Here is a 22,577-nt window from a genome sequence, read left to right on the forward strand (position 1 = left end):
CCATCTCGATTCTCCTCCTCCGTCCCCTTCTCTCCCGCCTTACAAAAGCTTTGTCCCCGCCTTATTTTTTTTACTCTACAATCATGGCCTTGACCTAACTTGTGCCAGCCCTCACTTGCATATAGACATCAACCTACACTAGGTGTCCACCTTTTATTGGGAGTTACACCCTTTCCTTGGCCTGTTGTGTTCAGTGAGTTCTTGGATCTGTTTTCTTTGATACTATTTTAATATAGCCATGTTCCCCTGTGGTCCCAATTAACCCCAATATATTTATTAGGTACCTTTCATTTCCCAGTAATAGGTCATCTCAGCATGTCTGTGCATGTGGGTAGTGTTGAGCAGCAGATGCCCTTCAAATGCCTACCCAAATGCAGTCATATTCCCTCTTCCAAATGTAGGGGAAGGCTGCTTCCCAAATAGAGTCTCTGTCTGAAGCTCTGCCCACAAAACCCCATTGTTGTGCACTCTTTGGAATGACAGTAAAAAAGCCTGCTCCCAACGGAGAGAAACTCAGTGACACTGCATGATTTTGATTCTTAATCCTTTGAAGTATCCATTGAAGAACCTGGCCAGCGAGGTTCTTGTTACTTTTACTTTCTTTGAACTCAATAGCTGCACTTCTTTGCTATTATCTTTGAGAATAAATATCAGGGTGCAATGGCTGTTCCAGGTTGTCAATTTGACTATATCTGGAATGAACTATGATCCAGAATTGGAGGGCTCAACTGTAATCCAGATCTTGAGTCTGGAACAAACAAGTTCCTGACCTGGATCTTCACATGGAGATCTAGACACACAGTAGCCATGAAAAACTTAGGCCTAGGCAAGAAGTACACAGCCTTAATTTGGGAAACCAAGGCAAAAAGATCTCTGAGTTCAAGGTCAGCTGGGACAGATCCAGGCATGGTGGTACGCACCTTTAGTCTGGACCACACCTTCTGCTGGAGACCTACATAAGGACATTGGCCGAAAGATTTGCTCTTCTTCATCTGCTTGCATTTACTTGCCAGCACATCCGTGGGAACTCAACTTCTACAGAAGACCAGCTGAAACAACTAGCCTTGTGGGACTGAGTAACTACTAGATTCTTGGACTTCCTATCTACATCTGACCATTTTTTGGGTAGTTAGACTACAGACTGTAATCACAGTATATTCTCTCAGTATAGAGAGACATTCCATAAGTTCTGTGACTCCAGAGAACCCTGACTATTACACATGTAATCCCCCCAATTAGCTGTGAGGACTAAAAGGATGCTGAGAGGTTGACTGTAGTTAATTCATAGTAAGGGAATACTAAAGGTCTTAGGGGAGAAAAATAACTTTTACTCTTATGAGCCTTTACACCTAGATGCGTTTCCTTTCTCTTTTTGTTCTGATCAAGAATGACGAGAGTGTAAAGATTGGTGAGAAAGTCTGGAATGCCTGGAGGACTGATATAACACTGGGACAGCCAATGGTATCAGTCACAGGCTATATTAATCTCAGGGTAGGACTACCCTGTCTTGCTACCCTATTTCAGGTATCCTCCAGACTGCTATGCCCACAAATCTCTAATCACAGATGTTTATGCCCTATGGGTATTCAACTGAACTTTCATGGCAACTGTGGGTATTAAGGTTGACAGAAAACTAAATTAGGGATGGGCAAGATGACTCAGTGGGTAAAGATACCATCAAGGCTGATGACCTTAGTTCAATTCCCACGCCCCTCAGGATAGAAGGAGAGATCCACCTCCTTCCTGCTGTCTTCTGATCTCCAGATCTGCACTGTGATACAGGTAATACACACACATACTCTCTCTCTCTCTCTCTCTCTCTCTCTCTCTCTCTCTCTCTCTCTCTCACACACACACACACACACACACACACAAATAAACATAATATTTTAAAGGTAGAACGAGAATACAATAACCAACTACCACATCCAATTTCACCTTCCTTATACTAGAAAGAATGAATGGCTGTCTGTTTAGGAGAAAATCATATTGGCTAGCAGAGAAGGGCATTTAAAGCCAAACAGCAAAAGATAATTTGTCCCCTACTGCGGATATGCAAAAGAAGAACGGAGGATGGGAGAGCGATCACTGGAGTCTGCCAACTTGTGTTTGTGTTCAGAAATGTGGCTCACACAGACTTGTACAAAATGTGGTCTTTAATGAAGTGATTTGAAGATAGGTTGGGCATTCTTGGTACTGGAGGTTTCTGAGGTCAAACAAGCTTGGGATCCTGTGCATACACTCCTCACAACCTACACTTGTGGCTCTAGGGTGAAGAGGGACATCTTTCTTTATGACAAAGACGTCCCAAGGCAAACATTATAAAGTACTAGTTGAATGCCATGTTTCCCAACAACAACCACATGTTCAACCTCTCTCAGCTGTCCATCCTTCTGACCATCCTCATGCTGACATACGAAAGTGTGGCCTCAGTATTGGTCTGAGCCTTAGCCTCTGGCTCTGACCAGTTTCTTCTGTTTCATTTGTGTCACATGCACAAGCTTATGCTTCATGTTTTCACTGCTTTGCTTCCTCACCATATTGGACTCTGACCCTCTGAGATCATGAGCCAAGCCAGTTAAGCAGTTTCAGTGCTTGATGACAATCATATAAGGGGAATTTAATATACATTAATAGACAGGGTGAACACACAATGGCCTGTGTGTGTTGAGGGGCAGACGTCAAAATATGAGCCACAGTTACCAAGCATGGTAGGTAGAAAAGTTGGGAGGTTGAGGAAGAAGAATTTTGAGTTCTAGGCTAACCTGGGTTACATAGTGTGATGCTATCACAAACAAACAAACAAACAAACAAACAGAGGTTAGACAAAATGAAATGAAATTGCTTTACAGATACAGGGTTTAATTTAGCAAGATGTAAAATGTAAGCAAAGGTTGTTGGGGGTACCTGGAAGAGAATGGGGGACAAGAGACTCAAAGAAAGATGCCAAGACAAGAGTCTGATCAAGGCGACAATTATATTTTTCCCAAAGCTGAATTTATACCATAACATGAGTAACAGAGGGAGCGGGGGGAAGTGTGAAACGTTTATGTAGGCCAAGGACACAGTATTCGTGTGGTCAGGGAGTCGGCTGATGTTGACAGGATGTCAGAAAGGTCACAGGTTTGTCATATTATTAGTCAGCAGGAGAGCTTTATCGTATCATTCATCCTGACCACAGATTTGTATTAGTCCTCTGCAGCTCGCTGGGGATTCTCCATGAACCCAGTCATACTTAATTCTAACCATAATAATAGCATCAACAATGGAGGGCTTAAAGGGCATCACTCCAAACAGTAAAATCCGTATTATTTTTTTCATAAATGGTGTTCTCTCCTCCATAAGAAAATCGAAACAGCTGGCTAGAGACTTGAGTTCAAAGTGTTCTTTTGAGGACATCAAAAACACTTTGTCAAATCAACTACTTTAAAAAATTATATTTATTTAAATGACTGTTCACTCATTTACCCAACTGATTTGAGCTTGACTGCGTGACTGTGTTCTATACAAATAGTTAGCATAGCAGTGAAGCCAGAGGCTCCCAGCGGACAGGTTATCTATCCAGTGGCTGCAAGTCAGAGCAGGATACAAGTTAAGTATTAGCTAGGTACTCTAGTCTTGCCAAATTTGGGTGCTTAACAGATTATTCTGGATTTAATGTTCTTACGGTTTCCTCCACACAAAGCCTCAGGCCTTTGAGAGGACTGGCATGCCCGCCATTCAAGGGCTGCCTCAGGTGGTTGTGTAACTTCAGTTCTTACAGCGTTGACATCGACTCTATCTTTAGGGGATCTTTTCTTCTTTAGTTCCTCTGTTTCTAATTTGGGGAAAACAATACATTTCTTTCCCACACCGAGGCAGTTGAAAATAAAGAAATGAAGCAACTAGGGGAAAAAAGGCAAGAAACCACGGGATGGGATTGGTTGTTGGTAGCATGTTTGCGCGCTGTACGTGAAGCTGCAGGTTCAGCCTCCAGCACTGAGCAGGCATACTGGTGTGTGCCTGGAATCCAAGGACCAGGGGAGGTGGAGGCAGGAGGATCAGAAATTCAAAGTCATCCTTGGCTACACGAGAAGTTTGAGGCTGGTCTGGGATACATAGCTCTGTGTCAAGAAAGAAAAGAAAAGAAGATTCAGAGTTAATGATAATGATTTTTGGCTTTCTGGAAAAGAAGAGTCCTTTCCCTGTTTTGGTCCGGGTGCATAGCTAACATCTGAGCTGTGGGTCTGCCCTGAGCTCAGTGCTGAACTGGGGCATCCTCACAGCCAGTGTCTTATTTCCGGTTCCTCATACTCTGTATATCTTGTCAAGCTCTATGAACCGGGTCGCTTCATCTAAGTAAGGCCACCATGCATACAGGAACTGCTCCACGACGAATCTCAGCCAGGGGGTCACTTGGACTTCACCCCGGGCCCCCCTTTCTAGAAGCTCTTCCAGTTCTTCTCGAGTCAGGTAGCTGAAGCTACTGACTTCACTCGGATCTGGACAGATCTTGACGTCTTTCTTGATAAGCAGAAGGTAACAAACTTCGTGTTCTCCCCAGACTGCATCAGATTTTGCCTTATAATGATACCTTTTCATAAACACGATGTCCTCTAGAGAAACCTGTGATGGAAATTGATACAATGAGAACAAATCTGGTGTAAAATGCAGAATACGTGGAGAAATAAAAGCAAATATATGTGTTCTCAAGAGAGATTAACAACTTTGTTTAGTAGTTGGTAATTGATTAAAGCTTAATTTGGTTGACTGATCTGTTCATTTTTTTTTGTGATTGTAATATATTTTATAAATGATGGATTTTTTTTTTGGTTCTTTTTTTTTGGAGCTGGGGACCGAACCCAGGGCCTTGCGCTTCCTAGGTAAGCGCTCTACCACTGAGCTAAATCCCCAGCCCCGGATTTTTTTTACAGTATATTCACACACGTGTAAAATATACTTTACACACACACACCCTTTAACACCTCTTGCCTCTTTTTTTACTTCTTGTTGTTACCCTCTTTCCTAACCATCAATCTTCTGTTTTCACCATAAACACACTCACAGACACACACAGAGACAAACACACGTACACACAGACAGACACACAGATAAACACACAAACATACAAATCTAGATTATGTTTATGAAATAAAATGTGATAATTGTCTTTCTTAGTCTTGTTTTGTTTGGTGTGATGATAACACACATAAATTAATGATAAAATAAATTTTAAAATATTTTTAAAAGAATATATTACACACACATATCCCCCACATTTGTTTTAAATAATATCAAACTTTTACACATCCAATCCAGTCTACTTCTATTATTTGGCTGCTGTGACTACTGTCCCAAGAAACATACACATGTATCTTTGTTGTATGTGTACAAGGACTCCTATGGGCCTGTGTACATGAGCTATAGGACCAGCTCAAATGGAAGTCTTTTTTTTCTTTAACAAGCAGCAACATCTTGTTTGGCATTTCAATGTAGTTAGGGTAATTATTAGGGTAATGGTTATGATGTTTAAGTTTCACTCCATGCCCTTTAATATACATTAAGGATAAAAGACCCGTATGAACTCCAGACATGAAGGGGAGAGGTATACTTCCACAGCACTCTTTGCCATTTTTCTTAGAAGTTTTCAGATATGCCATAGGGCATGGCATGACCGTGCATCATCTCTAGGCATTTTCTTTGGTACTCACAACACAACACTGGTGTAAAAAGAAGGGAAACAGGGGCTGCTAAATAGAGCTCGTGCTTGCTTTATTTCTCATGGGAACACAGGGGCCCCCACACTGATACTGGAGAAGATGATGCTTGGCAACTGCTTGGCATAGACAGCTATAGAATAACCCAAACATCTATGTCTCTTTCTTCTAGCTGTTGGAGAGGTGCAGATATGGAAGAGGAAGCTATCGAGAGGCCCCGCGCCAGCCTGAAGGACTGCTATTTAAAAGACAGTTCTTCAGCCTACTACTGTGTCTTGATTTTGCCAATAATTATTTCATTAAAACTTTGGAAGGCCCGGCCCGCAGCAGCTCTCTGCTCCCAGACCCTGTGAGAGAGAGACCCAACCGCCTGGTCAGGTGGGCACTCCCGAGGCTGCAGAGCGGAAGAGACCACCAACACTGCCCACCCCTGCCCACATCCCTGGCCCAAGAGGAAACTGTATAAGGCCTCTGGGCTCCCGTGGGGGAGGGCCCAGGAGCGGCAGGACCCCTGCCTGAGACACCGCTGGAACCTGAAGGAAACAGACCGGTAAACAGTTCTCTGCACCCAAATCCCGTGGGAGGGAGAGCTAAACCATCAGAGAGGCAGACAAGCCTGGGAAACCAGAAGAGACTGCTCTCTGCACACATATCTCGGACGCCAGAGGAAAAAACCAAAGACCATCTGGAACCCTGGTGCACTGAAGCTCCCGGAAGGGGCAGCACAAGTATTCCTGGTCGCTGCAGCCGCAGAGAGCCCGTGGGCAGCACCCCACGAGCGAACTTGAGCCTCGGGACCACAGGTAAGACCAACTTTTCTGCTGCAAGAAAGCTGCCTGGTGAACTCAAGACACAGGCCCACAGGAACAGCTGAAGACCTGTAGAGAGGAAAAACTACACGCCCGAAAGCAGAACACTCTGTCCCCATAACTGACTGAAAGAGAGGAAAACAGGTCTACAGCACTCCTGACACACAGGCTTATAGGACAGTCTAGCCACTGTCAGAAATAGCAGAACAAAGTAACACTAGAGATAATCTGATGGCGAGAGGCAAGCGCAGGAACCCAAGCAACAGAAACCAAGACTACTTGGCATCATCGGAACCCAATTCTCCCACAAAAACAAACATGGAATATCCAAACACACCAGAAAAGCAAGATCTAGTTTCAAAATCATATTTGATCATGATGCTGGAGGACTTCAAGAAAGACGTGAAGAACTCCCTTAGGGAAACACAGGAAAACATTAATAAACAAGTAGAAGCCTACAGAGAGGAATCGCAAATATCCCTGAAAGAATTCCAGGAAAGCATAATCAAACAGGTGAAAGAATTCAAAATGGAAATAGAAGCAATAAAGAAAGGACACATGGAAACAACCTTTGATATAGAAAACCAAAGGAAGAGACAAGGAGCCATAGATACAAGCATCACAAACAGAATACAAGAGATAGAAGAGAGAATCTCAGGAGCAGAAAATTCCATAGACATCATCGACACAACTGTCAAAGATAATGTAAAACGGAAAAAGCTACTGGTCCAAAACATACAGGAAATCCAGGATTCAATGAGAAAATCAAACCTAAGGATAATAGGTATAGAAGAGAGTGAAGACTCCCAGCTCAAAGGACCAGTAAATATCTTCAACAAAATCATAGAAGAAAACTTCCCTAATCTAAAAAAAGAGATACCCATAGGCATACAAGAAGCCTACAGAACTCCAAATAGATTGGACCAGAAAAGAAACACCTCCTGTCACATAATTGTCAAAACACCAAACGCACAAAATAAAGAAAGAATATTAAAAGCAGTAAGGGAAAAAGGTCAAGTAACATATAAAGGGAGACCTATCAGAATCACACCAGACTTCTCGCCAGAAACTATGAAGGCCAGAAGATCCTGGACTGATGTCATACAGACCCTAAGAGAACACAAATGCCAGCCCAGGTTACTGTATCCAGCAAAACTCTCAATTAACTTTGATGGAGAAACCAAGATATTCCATGACAAAACCAAATTTACACAATATCTTTCTACAAATCCAGCACTACAAAGGATAATAAATGGTAAAGCCCAACATAAGGAGGCAAGCTATACCCTAGAAGAAGCAAGAAACTAATCGTCTTGGCAACAAAACAAAGAGAAGAAAAGCACACAAACATAACCTCACATCCAAATATGAATATAAAGGGAAACAATAATCACTATTCCTTAATATCTCTCAATATCAATGGCCTCAACTCCCCAATAAAAAGACATAGATTAACAAACTGGATACGCAACGAGGACCCTGCATTCTGCTGCCTACAGGAAACACACCTCAGAGACAAAGACAGACACTACCTCAGAGTGAAAGGCTGGAAAACAACTTTCCAAGCAAATGGTCAGAAGAAGCAAGCTGGAGTAGCCATTCTAATATCAAATAAAATCAATTTCCAACTAAAAGTCATCAAAAAAGATAAGGAAGGACACTTCATATTCATCAAAGGAAAAATCCACCAAGATGAACTCTCAATCCTAAATATCTATGCCCCAAATACAAGGGCACCTACATACGTAAAAGAAACCTTACTAAAGCTCAAAACACACATTGCACCTCACACAATAATAGTGGGAGATTTCAACACCCCACTCTCATCAATGGACAGATCATGGAAACAGAAATTAAACAGTGATGTCGACAGACTAAGAGAAGTCATGAGCCAAATGGACTTAATGGATATTAATAGAACATTCTATCCTAAAGCAAAAGGATATACCTTCTTCTCAGCTCCTCATGGTACTTTCTCCAAAATTGACCATATAATTGGTCAAAAAACGGGCCTCAACAGGTACAGAAAGATAGAAATAATCCCATGCATGCTATCGGACCACCACGGCCTAAAACTGGTCTTCAATAACAATAAGGGAAGAATGCCCACATATACGTGGAAATTGAACAATGCTCTACTCAATGATAACCTGGTCAAGGAAGAAATAAAGAAAGAAATTAAAAACTTTTTAGAATTTAATGAAAATGAAGATACAACATACTCAAACTTATGGGACACAATGAAAGCTGTGCTAAGAGGAAAACTCATAGCGCTGAGTGCCTGCAGAAAGAAACAGGAAAGAGCATATGTCAGCAGCTTGACAGCACACCTAAAAGCTCTAGAACAAAAAGAAGCAAATACACCCAGGAGGAGTAGAAGGAAGGAAATAATCAAACTCAGAGCTGAAATCAACCAAGTAGAAACAAAAAGGACCATAGAAAGAATCAACAGAACCAAAAGTTGGTTCTTTGAGAAAATCAACAAGATAGATAAACCCTTAGCCAGACTAACGAGAGGACACAGAGAGTGCGTCCAACTTAACAAAATCAGAAATGAAAAGGGAGACATAACTACAGATTCAGAGGAAATTCAAAAAATCATCAGATCTTACTATAAAAACCTATATTCAACAAAACTTGAAAATCTACAGGAAATGGACAATTTCCTAGACAGATACCAGGTACCGAAGTTAAATCAGGAACAGATAAACCAGTTAAACAACCCCATAACTCCTAAGGAAATAGAAGCAGTCATTAAAGGTCTCCCACCCAAAAAGAGCCCAGGTCCAGACGGCTTTAGTGCAGAATTCTACCAAACCTTCAGAGAAGACCTCATACTAATATTATCCAAACTATTCCACAAAATTGAAACAGATGGATCACTACTGAATACCTTCTACGAAGCCACAATTACTCTTATACCTAAACCACACAAAGACACAACAAAGAAAGAGAACTTCAGACCAATTTCCCTTATGAATATCGACGCAAAAATACTCAACAAAATTCTGGCAAACCGAATCCAAGAGCACATCAAAACAATCATCCACCATGACCAAGTAGGCTTCATCCCAGGCATGCAGGGATGGTTTAATATACGGAAAACCATCAACGTGATCCATTATATAAACAAACTGAAAGAACAAAACCACATGATCATTTCATTAGACGCTGAAAAAGCATTTGACAAAATTCAACACCCCTTCATAATAAAAGTCCTGGAAAGAATAGGAATTCAAGGCCCATACCTGAACATAGTAAAAGCCATATACAGCAAACCAGTTGCTAACATTAAACTAAATGGAGAGAAACTCGAAGCAATCCCACTAAAATCAGGGACTAGACAAGGCTGCCCACTCTCTCCCTACTTATTCAATATAGTTCTTGAAGTTCTAGCCAGAGCAATCAGACAACAAAAGGAGGTCAAGGGGATACAGATCTGAAAAGAAGAAGTCAAAATATCACTGTTTGCAGATGATATGATAATATATTTAAGTGATCCCAAAAGTTCCACCAGAGAACTACTAAAGCTGATAAACAACTTCAGCAAAGTGGCTGGGTATAAAATTAACTCAAATAAATCATTAGCCTTCCTCTACACAAAAGAGAAACAAGCCGAGAAAGAAATTAGGGAAACGACACCTTTCATAATAGACCCAAATAATATAAAGTACCTCGGTGTGACTTTAACCAAGCAAGTAAAAGATCTGCACAATAAGAACTTCAAGACACTGAGGAAAGAAATTGAAGAAGACCTCAGAAGATGGAAAGATCTCCCATGCTCATGGATTGGCAGGATTAATATAGTAAAAATGGCCATTTTACCAAAAGCAATCTACAGATTCAATGCAATCCCTATTAAAATACCAATCCAATTCTTCAAAGAGTTAGACAGAACAATTTGCAAATTCATCTGGAATAACAAAAAACCCAGGATAGCTAAAGCTATCCTCAACAATAAAAGGACTTCAGGGGGAATCACTATCCCTGAACTCAAGCAGTATTACAGAGCAATAGTGATAAAAACTGCATGGTATTGGTACAGAGACAGACAGATAGACCAATGGAATAGAATTGAAGACCCAGAAATGAACCCACACACCTATGGTCACTTGATTTTTGACAAAGGAGCCAAAGCCATCCAATGGAAAAAAGATAGCATTTTCAGCAAATGGTGCTGGTTCAACTGGAGGGCAACATGTAGAAGAATGCAGATCGATCCATCCTTATCACCCTGTACAAAGCTTAAGTCCAAGTGGATCAAGGACCTCCACATCAAACCAGACACACTCAAACTAATAGAAGAAAAACTAGGGAAGCGTCTGGAACACATGGGCACTGGAAAAAATTTCCTGAACAAAACACCAATGGCTTATGCTCTAAGATCAAGAATCGACAAATGGGATCTCATAAAACTGCAAAGCTTCTGTAAGGCAAAGGACACTGTGGTTAGGACAAAACGGCAACCAACAGATTGGGAAAAGATCTTTACCAATCCTACAACAGATAGAGGCCTTATATCCAAAATATACAAAGAACTCAAGAAGTTAGACCGCAGGGAAACAAATAACCCTATTAAAAAATGGGGTTCAGAGCTAAACAAAGAATTCACAGCTGAGGAATGCCGAATGGCTGAGAAACACCTAAAGAAATGTTCAACATCTTTAGTCATAAGGGAAATGCAAATCAAAACAACCCTGAGATTTCACCTCACACCAGTGAGAATGGCTAAGATCAAAAACTCAGGTGACAGCAGATGCTGGCGAGGATGCGGAGAAAGAGGAACACTCCTCCATTGTTGGTGAGATTGCAGACTGGTACAACTACTCTGGAAATCAGTCTGGCAGTTCCTCAGAAAAATTGGAAACAGATCTACCTGAGGACCCAGCTATACCACTGCTGGGCATATACCCAAAAGATGCCCCAACATATAAAAAAGACACGTGCTCCACTATGTTCATCGCAGCCTTATTTATAATAGCCAGAAACTGGAAAGAACCCAGATGCCCTTCAACAGAGGAATGGATACAGAAAATGTGGTACATCTACACAATGGAATATTACTCAGCTATCAAAAACAACGAGTTTATGAAATTCGTAGGCAAATGGTTGGAACTGGAAAATATCATCCTGAGTGAGCTAACCCAATCACAGAAAGACATACATGGTATGCACTCATTGATAAGTGGGTATTAGCCCAAATGCTTGAATTACCCTAGATCCCTAGAACAAACGAAACTCAAGACGGATGATCAAAATGTGAATGCTTCACTCCTTCTTTAAATGAGGAAAAAGAATACCCTTGGCAGGGAAGGGAGAGGCAAAGATTAAAACAGAGACTGAAGGAACACCCATTCAGAGCCTGCCCCACATGTGGCCCATACATATACAGCCACCCAATTAGACAAGATGGATGAAGCAAAGAAGTGCAGACCGACAGGAGCCGGATGTAGATCGCTCCTGAGAGACACAGCCAGAATACAGCAAATACAGAGGCGAATGCCAGCAGCAAACCACTGAACTGAGAATAGGACCCCCGTTGAAGGAATCAGAGAAAGAACTGGAAGAGCTTGAAGGGGCTCGAGACCCCAAAAGTACAACAATGTCAACAACCAGAGCTTCCAGGGACTAAGCCACTACCTAAAGGCTATACATGGACTGACCCTGGACTCTGACCCCATAGGTAGCAATGAATATCCTAGTAAGAGCACCAGTGGAAGGGGAAGCCTTTGGTCCTGCTAAGACTGAACCCCCAGTGAACTAGACTATGGGGGGAGGGCGGCAATGGGGGGAGGGTTGGGAGGGGAACACCCATAAGGAAGGGGAGGGGGGAGGGGGATATTTGCCCGGAAACCGGGAAAGGGAATAACACTTGAAATGTATATAAGAAATACTCAAGTTAATAAAAAAAAAACTTTGGAAGACATCATCAATAGATTTAATTGGTGACAGAGCTGTTTAATCTGTCCTCCTCTGCCTTCTCTATCCTTGCTGACTTCTTTAGCCAGTTGTCGCAGCTCGTGGCAAGTGCTTCATGCACTTTGCAAACAGACTTGAGTCCTCAGAAATTTACAAAGGACTCAGAGGCCTTATCTAGAGCACTGGTAAAATGCTGATCGACATTCAGTTGTGTTGATACGTTGGACAAATTTACCACTTACTTCCAAAAGTCATTGTCCAAGTAGTGTTGGCGTGTTTTCCATAATCGCTCCCAGGCCCTTGTTGTGGATGAGAGTCCTCTTTTCCTGAGTCATTATGCGGTAAACCAGTAGACACAGCATGGTGTAAGTCATACATGTTTGCCATGTCATGTTTCTCTTGGCAAGTAATATGGCATTCCGCATGCAGGAACTGTAAGGGGCCTGCTGTTGTCCGTTGGGGATACTCATGATCACTTTAGTATACGAACTTATATGGATTTTCAACACTGAAATTCTTTATCTTTTAGTCCACCTAGAACCTTTTTCCTATGTGGTGATAATTTGATTTTTTTTAATAAACATGAAGTTTCTTGCTTGCAATAACCCCCTGTTCAGTTGGAAAGGGAGACTCCAAGATTCCCTAAAAAAAAACTTTAAGAGAAAAAAGTCCCTTAAACTCTTCAGCGTGAGCCAAGGAGTCAATAACCCTGTGGATTTCTGTCTGGTTTCGGTCTTCTCCACCACAGTCATTTTGATTTCTTGGAGCAGCTCTGGGAAAGGGTGGTTTGAAGGAGTTAAACCATGGATTGGTGCCGCGTGTCTAACCTTGGCTCTGCTCTTTCTGCCAAATCAGCTTCTGTCAATTTATCCTTTTTACTAAACTGGGTAATGACACACCTATTTAAGCAATCCCTTTAATCTTAACCTGGCTACCACTGTCTGCCTAGGATTCGTTTCTCAGACTCCAGGATGCTCTTGTACCAATGTACAACATGATTTCCAAAACAAAACCAGACAAACCACCTTGTACCTTTGTAAACTCTTTCTCTACGAAGTTTAGGGTAGACCACTCATAAAGCCCAGGTAAGAGTTGGTCATTCCACATTGCTCTCTTGACATATTCTAACACGATGGCTTCGGTCAGTTGGGCTTTTATTCCATGTCTCATTGAAATCTACCACTTTTGGTTCCAAAGACATTGTACTAGTGTGGAAACCTTATAGTTTTTTTGTAGGTCCAAAGTCAAGGATGAAGTCAAAGTCCAGAGGTGGGAGTAGCTTCTCACATAGGAAGAGATAATAAGTATTTCCTATAGAAGTCTTCATTCTATTTTTTTTGAGGAGTTTCCATGCTGATTTCCATGGTGGATACACTAGTTTACACCCCACTAGCAGAATAAGAGGGCTTCTTTCTTTCTAACCACATCTCTGTCAGCATTTGCCCTTCTTCCCAAGAAGCCATTTTTGATAGTAATAAGACAGAACCTCAGTGTATTTCAGTTCTTCAGTTATATTTCCCCCAAGGACAAAGAACGTTACAGACTTACGGGCTGTTCGCACTTGTGTTATGAACTCGGGTTCACTCATTTGTCCATTTGCTGTTGAGAGTGTTGGCTAATATTTTCCTATACCTTAATTTAGATAACTAAATCTTACTTAGACCCATTGAAATGGCCTGTATCCTTTAAAGAAGAAACTATTCCACCCCTTATTTCAGAGATCACCATGCAAGCTCAGCAGTTTTCTGTGGAAAATATCTATCCCCTCTCAAGCCCCTGCTCCAGTGGATAAATGAAGGGATGTGCACAGCCAATCCTAGACATTCTTTTCAGTGCATATTTTGGGAAACCTCAGGGTTTTCCCAAAAGCCATATTCCTCAGTAGACTTGACCTAGCTTAGATATTGAATTCCCCAAGCCCCACCACGTCTTTCTCACAGCCCCAGGTGAGCTGAGGCCAGGGGGCACAGACATGGGTACCTGGTCCTGGGGGATGCCCAGCTCAGCCTGCAGCCGTCTCAGGGCTGCCTTCTTCACTCCCAAGGCGTCTTTCTCCTCCATTTCTTCAGGATTACTCAGTGGATGACTACAACAGGAATCGGTATAGTACCCTGTAGAGAATACACATGAGAAACAATATTCTTATTTGTCCCTGGAGATACAATAGTTGCAACAGAACTGCAGCCCTCACAGGATCATCAAGGCATGAGAGAGGAGAGAAGGAAGGGAGTCAGGGTCCTTGCTTCCAGGGCTGTGGTGTTCTTAGTTGAAAAACTAAGTGTTAGTTGAAATTCCTGGACAGATCACACCAAGCCAGCACAGTTCTCCCTTTGGGAGGGGAAGAAGCGAGGAAGAAAAAGAGAGAAGAGAGAGTTGTGTTGGAGATTCCACTGAATCAAATCGCGTAGGCCTGTTCTTGTTAAGCCACTGTGAACCTACCAGGGAAGGTAAGCTTCGTGTCTGCTCGGCGCTGAATCAGAACTTTCTTCTCTGAGTTGAACAAAGCAACACTGAAGGCTCGGTGCAGCAGCCCTGAAAAGGCAAAGGTCCTCGTGTGCGCATGCGTGACAGACTTGTGACGGTTGCCTGCATCCTGTCTTCAATCCCCATGTTTCCAAAGAGACCTAGATGCTTCTAGCAGTTGCATGCTTCATAGGACCAAGGTTTCATACCATCTAGTTATTAAAAGTTATTTGACAAACTTGTGAGGGAAAACCAGATCTAGATGCTAGCGAAGCAAAATCCGCACACAAAGATTTTATTCAGGATTATTGTAACTGGGACAAAAGAGACGTCGGTATAGATTTGGGACCAACTCTGAGCATCAAATGGACACTTAAAGTCAAGTGACAGAGTGGAGGTGAGGGGAAATGTCTAAATGGGAAGAAAGACAAGGAAAAAGGAGAGTTGGGAGAAATTGGTACGTTCAGCTGGCCTTGGAGATCCATGAAGTTTTGAGGCAGAGGTAGGCAGGTCTCTGTGAGTTTCAGGTCTGCCTGTAATTCCTAGCACGTTTCAGACCAGCTAGGACTGCACTATGAGACTCTGTCTCAGAACAATCAAATAACACCTACATAATCCAATACCCCCTGTGATAGGGCTTGAAAACACGATTGAGGTTCAGGATGGGGAATTCTTTTTGATCCTCACAGGATTCTTATCCCATAAGATTTTAGAGGGAAGTGCGCAGCTGCCTATAAGGTTCAGAATTCTGATAGTGGATGGTTTTAACAGACAATCCTCTGTCCAAGTCAGCTCCCCATTTTAATCTTTGCCTCTTTATCAAATAAAAAGGGAGAGGAGGAGAAAGGGAGGGAAGAGGGAACGAATGGAGAGGGAGTGAGAAGAAGAGAGAAGGAGACAGAAGGATAGGGAGAGGAAGAGGGAGAGGGAGAGGAAGAAGAAGGAGAGGCAGAGGGAGAGGAAGAAGAGGGAGAGGGAGAGGGAGAGGGAGAGGGAGAGGGAGAGGGAGAAACTATTGCACAGTAGACAAAACAAAACTACCTTTCTCAATGTTTTTATTCTGATGGCAGTTCCTCTTAGTGTCTGCACCAATGACCTTATCGTTTTCATCAACAACAATCATCATCTCATCTAAACGCTCCAGCTGGTGTTTATCGATCCAGTCAACAGTGACATCAGACATGTCTACTAGCTGTGATCCGACCTGTGTAAAAGAGTAGCACCATCTACTGTTTTGCTATTTGTTATCAGACACCTCCAAGGTCATCACACACCTTCATCCCTCAATGACAAAAAACACTATCTACGGACGCAATAGTGCTGTTAGGTACCAACAGGGCATGTGTGTTTCCACTTGTATATTTCTGTAGAGAACCTCTTGATGACTTTCTGAGTGAGAACATAGCCCTCAAGTTCCCTTGAGTCTTTTCAAAGATGACCCAAAGGTAAATCTCCACAAAATGAATGAATACCGAGGAAAAGTACATGTAATGCTGTTTGTGACATATTTCAAAATGAAGGCCTGGCGGTTGGAACAGACCTGGAGACATTCTATATAGTCTTTCCAGAAAGTCATGTTCACCCATAGAAAGGCTAGTGTCTCCCTCTTAGTGTCTGTCTTAGTTAGGGTTTTACTGCTGTGAACAGACACCATGACCAAGGCAAGTCTTGTAAGGACAACATTTAATTGGGGCTGCCTTACAGGTTCAGAGGTTCAGTCCATTATCATCAAGGTGGGAGCACGGCAGCATCCAGGCAGGCATGGTGCAGGAGGAGCTGAGAGCTCTTCATCTTCATCTGAAGATGCTAGCAGGATACTAGATTCCAGGCAGCTAGGATGAGGGTCTTAAAACCCACACCCACAGTGACACACCTGTAACAGGACCTCACCTCCTAATAGTGCTGCTCCCTCGCCCGAGCATATACAAACCTTGACAGTGTCCAGATGGATTTTCTAAGAACATATTGTCAGTAACAATTGTTTTGACCAAGTGTTTCTATTTTCTTTCCCCTCTTGTTTGTGAGTCCAAGACAGTTTTTCTATGTAATCCAAGTTGGGATCAATTTAATTCATTAGCCTTCTGCAAAAGCCTCCTAAGGATCGGTAAGATTGGCACGGGTCCCTATGCCCGGCTTTTGCCCTCTTTAAAGAAATATGAAGAGGGAGGGTAAATACAGTCAATTCCTTATGTAGGTATAGAAAATGTCAGAGTGAGACCCATTATTGTGTACAGCAAACGTATGTTAGTAAGAGAAGCAAACAGTCACATTAAAGACTTTGTAATTCACTTCTGCTGTCCATCCTCATCCTCTTATTTCCCTACAAAATCATTGTCTCGGGGAAGAGGCTGCTTAGCTAGATCTCAGAGCATGGAATGGAGCAAAAATCCAAGAGGGGTGGGGAGGAAGAATTTAAAAAGTATATTGACGACTTCCTCAACAAAGGACTTTCTAGAGTGAAAGATACTAATCACTCCTGGCTATTGGAAATTGTAGCGGTGATGTCCATGCTGACCTGGGACCTTCGGGTGTGAAAAGGCCACAGTTAGGAGGTCTCCAAGTCTTAGTGTTTTGAACAGGAAGCCTCGCCCTAGTCTCTCTGTGTCTCACTTTATCCTGTCGCCTTCCTTGTGCAATCTGTTCTCTTCTTCTTTTCTTCAACCCTTAAACAAATGTTCCAGGCATCAACTATCTCCAGTGCCATGGAACAGGGCAAAATTATAAAAAACAAAGGAAGTATAAAAGAGCTAGAAAAATACATTCATGAACAGGGTAAGATTCTCTTAGAAAAATCCTTTCTGGATACTAATATAATAGCACACATTTCAAGACACAACCGAGGGGATTTAGCTCAGTGGTAGAGCGCTTGCCTAGCAACCTCGAGGCCCTTGGTTCAGTCCCCAGCTCCAAAAAAAAAAAAAAAAAAAAAAAAAAAAAAAAAAAAGAAAAAGAAAAAAAAAAAGAAATAAGGTTGGAATCAAGACACAACCGAACCACTAGTAAGTATCCACCTGGGGAAAGACATGCACAAAAAACAGGACAAATCAAAATGCAAAATTTTATCTTCCTGACATATTATTGTCCTATCACGTTATCAGAAGTTCTTGTTTTACAATAAAAATGTGCATAGTAGGAGATCACAGAAGAGCATAAATACATGATTTAAATATAAAGAAACCTGCTGAAGGGAGATCTCTTCCGTCGGAGGGCAGTCGACCAAATTCTCAGTGCAGTGGAGACATGGGCTTCTCCTCCTCCCTTTTATTCTAGGCAGGCCTTCTGAAGAATGGACAGTGGCCAGCCCGGTGTCAGGGACACCTCTCCCACTTAATCTACAAATCCAGTGCTAATCTCTTCCAGGAACTCCCTCGACAATCTCTCGTCTCTATGAGAAAATGCCTGACGAAAGAAAATTAAAGAAAGAATGTTTATTTAGCTCGCAGTTTGAGGAGGCTGCCCGTGATGCTAGGAAGGTGGGGTGACAAAGGAGTTTAAATGAGTGGACAGGAAAGTGAGGCAGCTGGTTACACCACAAACAAAACAAAAGGACAAAGAGGAATTCAGCTGTCTTTCTATCGCCCCCACCCCTCTTAATTCAGTCTGGAACTCTCGGCCAAGAGCTGCCCAGAGGTGTGTCTCATAGGTGATTTTCAATTTCTTCTAGTTGATAGGTTAACCATTTCATAGATACGCAAAGAAATAACATTTGATTCCTACCTGAGGTTAGTATTGTAAGTTCCCACATAAAGTTAACCCTCACTTAAAAGTAACGTACTTATAATTCCTGTAGCTGATGAGAGGGCTTTATCACTCAGTTTCTAAAAGATTGCCCAGCTTAAAATAAAAACTAAGACAGAAACAATGAGAGCAGAATAGAAGTTAGAATTCTTTTTTGTAAATAAAACTCAACATCCTACCAAGAGAAGTATTTTCAAGAGTTCATGAAATATCTGTGTTTGGGACCAGGTAATAGACCATTGACAAAAGCTGAAGCCATAGATGATATGTTATAGGTGCTACAACCAACATTAAACATATGTCTATACTTCAAAACAGTAGGAAAATGATGCCGTGAGATAATTTAGTAAGTAACGTCAGAAAGTTTCATATTATAGCTTGTATAATTCAGTGGCATTGCCATCACTGACAAGCCTGGTTCAGTGGAATACACCTGTTACTCCAACACTCCAGAAGGTGAAGCAAGAGGATCAGGAATTCAAGACTAACGTAGCCTACATAGTGAGGCACTGTCATAAACAGGACAAAAGAGGATTGTGGTAAGATGGACTCAAATGTTGCTTTTGTAGAGGACACAGATTCAGTTCCCTGGCACCCCCTATGGCTTCTCTCAACCATCAAAGTCCAGGTTAGGATATCTGATACCCTCTTCTGGCCTCCACGGGCACTTCTGCATACAGTGCCCATTCATACACGTGGGCACTCATAGATGCAATAAAATAAAGATAGATACATCTCTTTTCAAAAGGACGTAACAAAGAACGTCATGTCTTTAAATGGTGCATTAATTTCTTTAAGTGGTGCGTTATGAAATTTATTGCCCTTCATTTTAAAGATGAAAAGATAAAAGAACATTTTATAATGGGGCAGGAGAGATGATTCAGCACTTGTGAGAGATTATTTCTCTGGGAAAGGATCCAGGTTCATTTCCCATCACCCTATGGTGGCTCATAACCTGTAGAACCAAATTAAGCACAGAATGTACTACAGGCAAATTCACTCAGTATTCTCCATCCCTTTTCAACGTGCTCCAGGGCATAAGAGAGGGAATGTTGTCACTGGGTTAGTGGAGGAATCGGGATCTGATACATAGAGCACAAAAATACAAGTCATGAAGAGAAAGAATGAGAGGAGAGAAGGGAGAAGAGACAGATACAGAAGGAAGAAGAAAGAAAGAGATGGGGGTGAGATTGTGGTTGAAGAATACAAAGAATTTTCCTAAAACAGTTTTCACAACATTTTTTTTTCATTACTGAAGGGAATCCTGGGCCTCACTAAGGCTCTACCACTGTGCAAGATTTCCACTGTTATGGTTTTCAGAGTTGCAGTTCATAACCAAGATGGTACACAGGAAAGCCTTAGAAGAGGATTAATAAAATCAGATGATTATTAGGAAAGATTGTTATGTTATATGGAGACAAGCTAGAAGCAGCAGAAAGAGTATGAGCTATCAAGGGGAGATAGAGAAAGACAGGGCTAGAAGAAAAGCAAGCAATCGGTGGGAGAGTGAAATTCCAGTGGATAAAACTCGGGGTTGCTCTTCCCGAAGACCTGGGTTTGATTCTCAGCCCCCTCATTTTGTCTCACAAGAATCTGTAACTCAGTTCCAGGGAATCTGATGCTCTTTTCTGACCGTCACAGGCACTTGGGTGCATGTAGTACATAGACAGCCATGTAGGCAAAACACCCTCACATATAACATGATAATGAAATGTTTGAAAGAAAGATTAAGAACTGCAAAAAGACTGGGTTAAAAGGAGTAGACAGAGCAGTGCATATATGAGGGGGACACATGCACACAAAACCAAAACTATAAAAAACAAAACAAACATGTGTACTTTGAAAAACAGTAGCCCAACTTATGCTTGCCGGGTGTGGTGGCTTACACTTCGAATCCTAGCACTCAGGAGGCAGAGGCAGGTGGATCTTTGTGAGTTTGAGGCCAGGCTGGTCTACAGAGTGAGTTTCATGACTGTCAGGGCTACATAGAGAGACATTGTCTCAAAAGAAAAAAACTGAATTAATATTATTGAATTCAGACGGATAGGGCTGGGAGAGGTTCAGTAAGTGAAGTGCTTTCTTCTAGGGGAGACCCTGTGAAGAATTGATATCCTTTTCCATGATTTATTTGTTAGGCCATGGTGGTATTCTGGCAATGAAACCCAAAGCTTCACATGTGCTAAGAAAGTGAACTGCATCTCCATCCTATTTTCTTTTCAAATGTTTGGTCGAGCTCTCCAGTGAGGCCACCCTGCGTATCCTTTCACTGCAGGAAGATTTTAATTGCTCATCTCTTAAAGAGGTATACAGGAATGGATTCACATCCCTGTATCAGCAATTATTTATCAATTCCATCACTAATTTTAAAAATATGGGGCTGGAGAGATGGCTCAGCAGTTAAGAGCACTGACTGCTCTTCCAGAGGTCCTGAGTTCAATCCCCAGCAAACACATGGTGGCTCACAACCATTTGTAATGTGATCCGATGCCCTGTTCTGGTGTGTCTGAAGACTTTACAATGTACTCATATAAGTAAAATAAATATATCTTTAAAAAAAATTGCCCTCTCTCTTTCTCTGTTCTGATCTCTCTATCTCTCTCTCTCGCTCTCTCTCTCTCTCTCTCTCTCTCTCTCTCTCTCTCTCTCTCTCTCTCTTTTATTAACTTGAACATTTCTTATTTACATTTCGAATGTTATTCCCTTTCCCGGTTTCCGGGCCAACATCCCCCTAACCCCTCCCCTTCCCCCCCCTTTTTTTTTTGGTTCTTTTTTTCGGAGCTGGGGACCGAAGCCAGGGCCTTGTGCTTCCTAGGTAAGCGCTCTACCACTGAGCTAAATCCCCAGCCCCCATTCCCCTTCTTTATGGGTGTTCCCCTCCCCATCCTCCCCCCATTGCCGCCCTCCCCCTAACAATCTAGTTCACTGGGGGTTCAGTCTTAGCAGGACCAAAGGCTTCCCCTTCCACTGATGATCTTACTAGGATATTCATTGCTACCTATGAGGTTGGAGCCCAGGGTCAGTCCATGTATAGTCTTTAGGTAGTGGCTTAGTCCCTGGAAGCTCTGGTTGCTTGGCATTGTTGTTCATAAGGGGTCTCGAGCCCCTTCAAGCTCTTCCAGTTCTTTCTCTGATTCCTTCAACGGGGGTCCTGTTCTCAGTTCAGTGGTTTGCTGCTGGCATTCGCCTCTGTATTTGCTGTATTCTGGCTGTGTCTCTCAGGAGCGATCTACATCCGGCTCCTGTCGGTCTGCACTTCTTTGCTTCATCCATCTTGTCTAATTGGGTGGCTGTATATGTATGGGCCACATGTGGGGCAGGCTCTGAATGGGTGTTCCTTCTGTCTCTGTTTTAATCTTTGCCTCTCTATTCCCTGCCATGGGTATTCTTGTTCCCTTTTTAAAGAAGGAATGAAGCATTCATATTTTGATCATCCGTCTTGAGTTTCTTTTGTTCTAGGCATCTCGGGTAATTCAAGCATTTGGGCTAATAGCCACTTATCAATGAGTGCATACCATGTGTGTTTTTCTGTGGTTGGGTTACCTCACTCAGGATGATATTTTCCAGTTGTTCTGATCTCTCTTAAGTCATGTCCCTTTCCTCTCTCTCCTCATGAGATTTGGGCATATCCTAAAGAAAAATGATCCTATCAATGTGAAGGCAGTACAGATCTTTTTCTTATTGATTTTTGGTATATTTTTTTTAAGAAGCTAGTAGATCACTTTAGAGAAGGTTTTATTTGCATAAAAATGAGGAAAAAGCACATTTTCATGTAGTCTCCTCATATGCACACCACTCCTGTCCCTGTTATTGCTACTTTGCTTTAATACGATACATTTATTATCACCAATGAACCTACAATGACACCTTAGTGTCATATAAGGTCAACAGTTTACAAGAAGGCTAATTCTTGGTGTACATTCTTTAGACAGATGTATAATGACACATACTTGTC

General features: G+C 42.1%; 1 protein-coding gene across 1 annotated transcript; it reads right to left on the bottom strand.

Moving 5' to 3' along the window:
- Window positions 1-1,973: 1,973 nt before the first annotated feature.
- On the bottom strand, window positions 1,974-16,070 carry Idi2l3 (isopentenyl-diphosphate delta isomerase 2 like 3). The gene is made up of 4 exons (XM_063277027.1): window positions 15,929-16,070; window positions 14,864-14,956; window positions 14,405-14,535; window positions 1,974-4,605 (listed from the first exon to the last, which is right to left on the bottom strand). The coding sequence occupies exons 1-4, from the start codon at window positions 16,068-16,070 to the stop codon at window positions 4,288-4,290; spliced, it is 684 nt and encodes a 227-aa protein (XP_063133097.1). The 3' UTR covers window positions 1,974-4,287.
- Between the last annotated feature and the right edge of the window lie 6,507 nt (window positions 16,071-22,577).

This window comes from Rattus norvegicus, chromosome 17, assembly GCF_036323735.1.
Source record: "Rattus norvegicus strain BN/NHsdMcwi chromosome 17, GRCr8, whole genome shotgun sequence".
Lineage (NCBI taxonomy): Eukaryota > Metazoa > Chordata > Mammalia > Rodentia > Muridae > Rattus > Rattus norvegicus.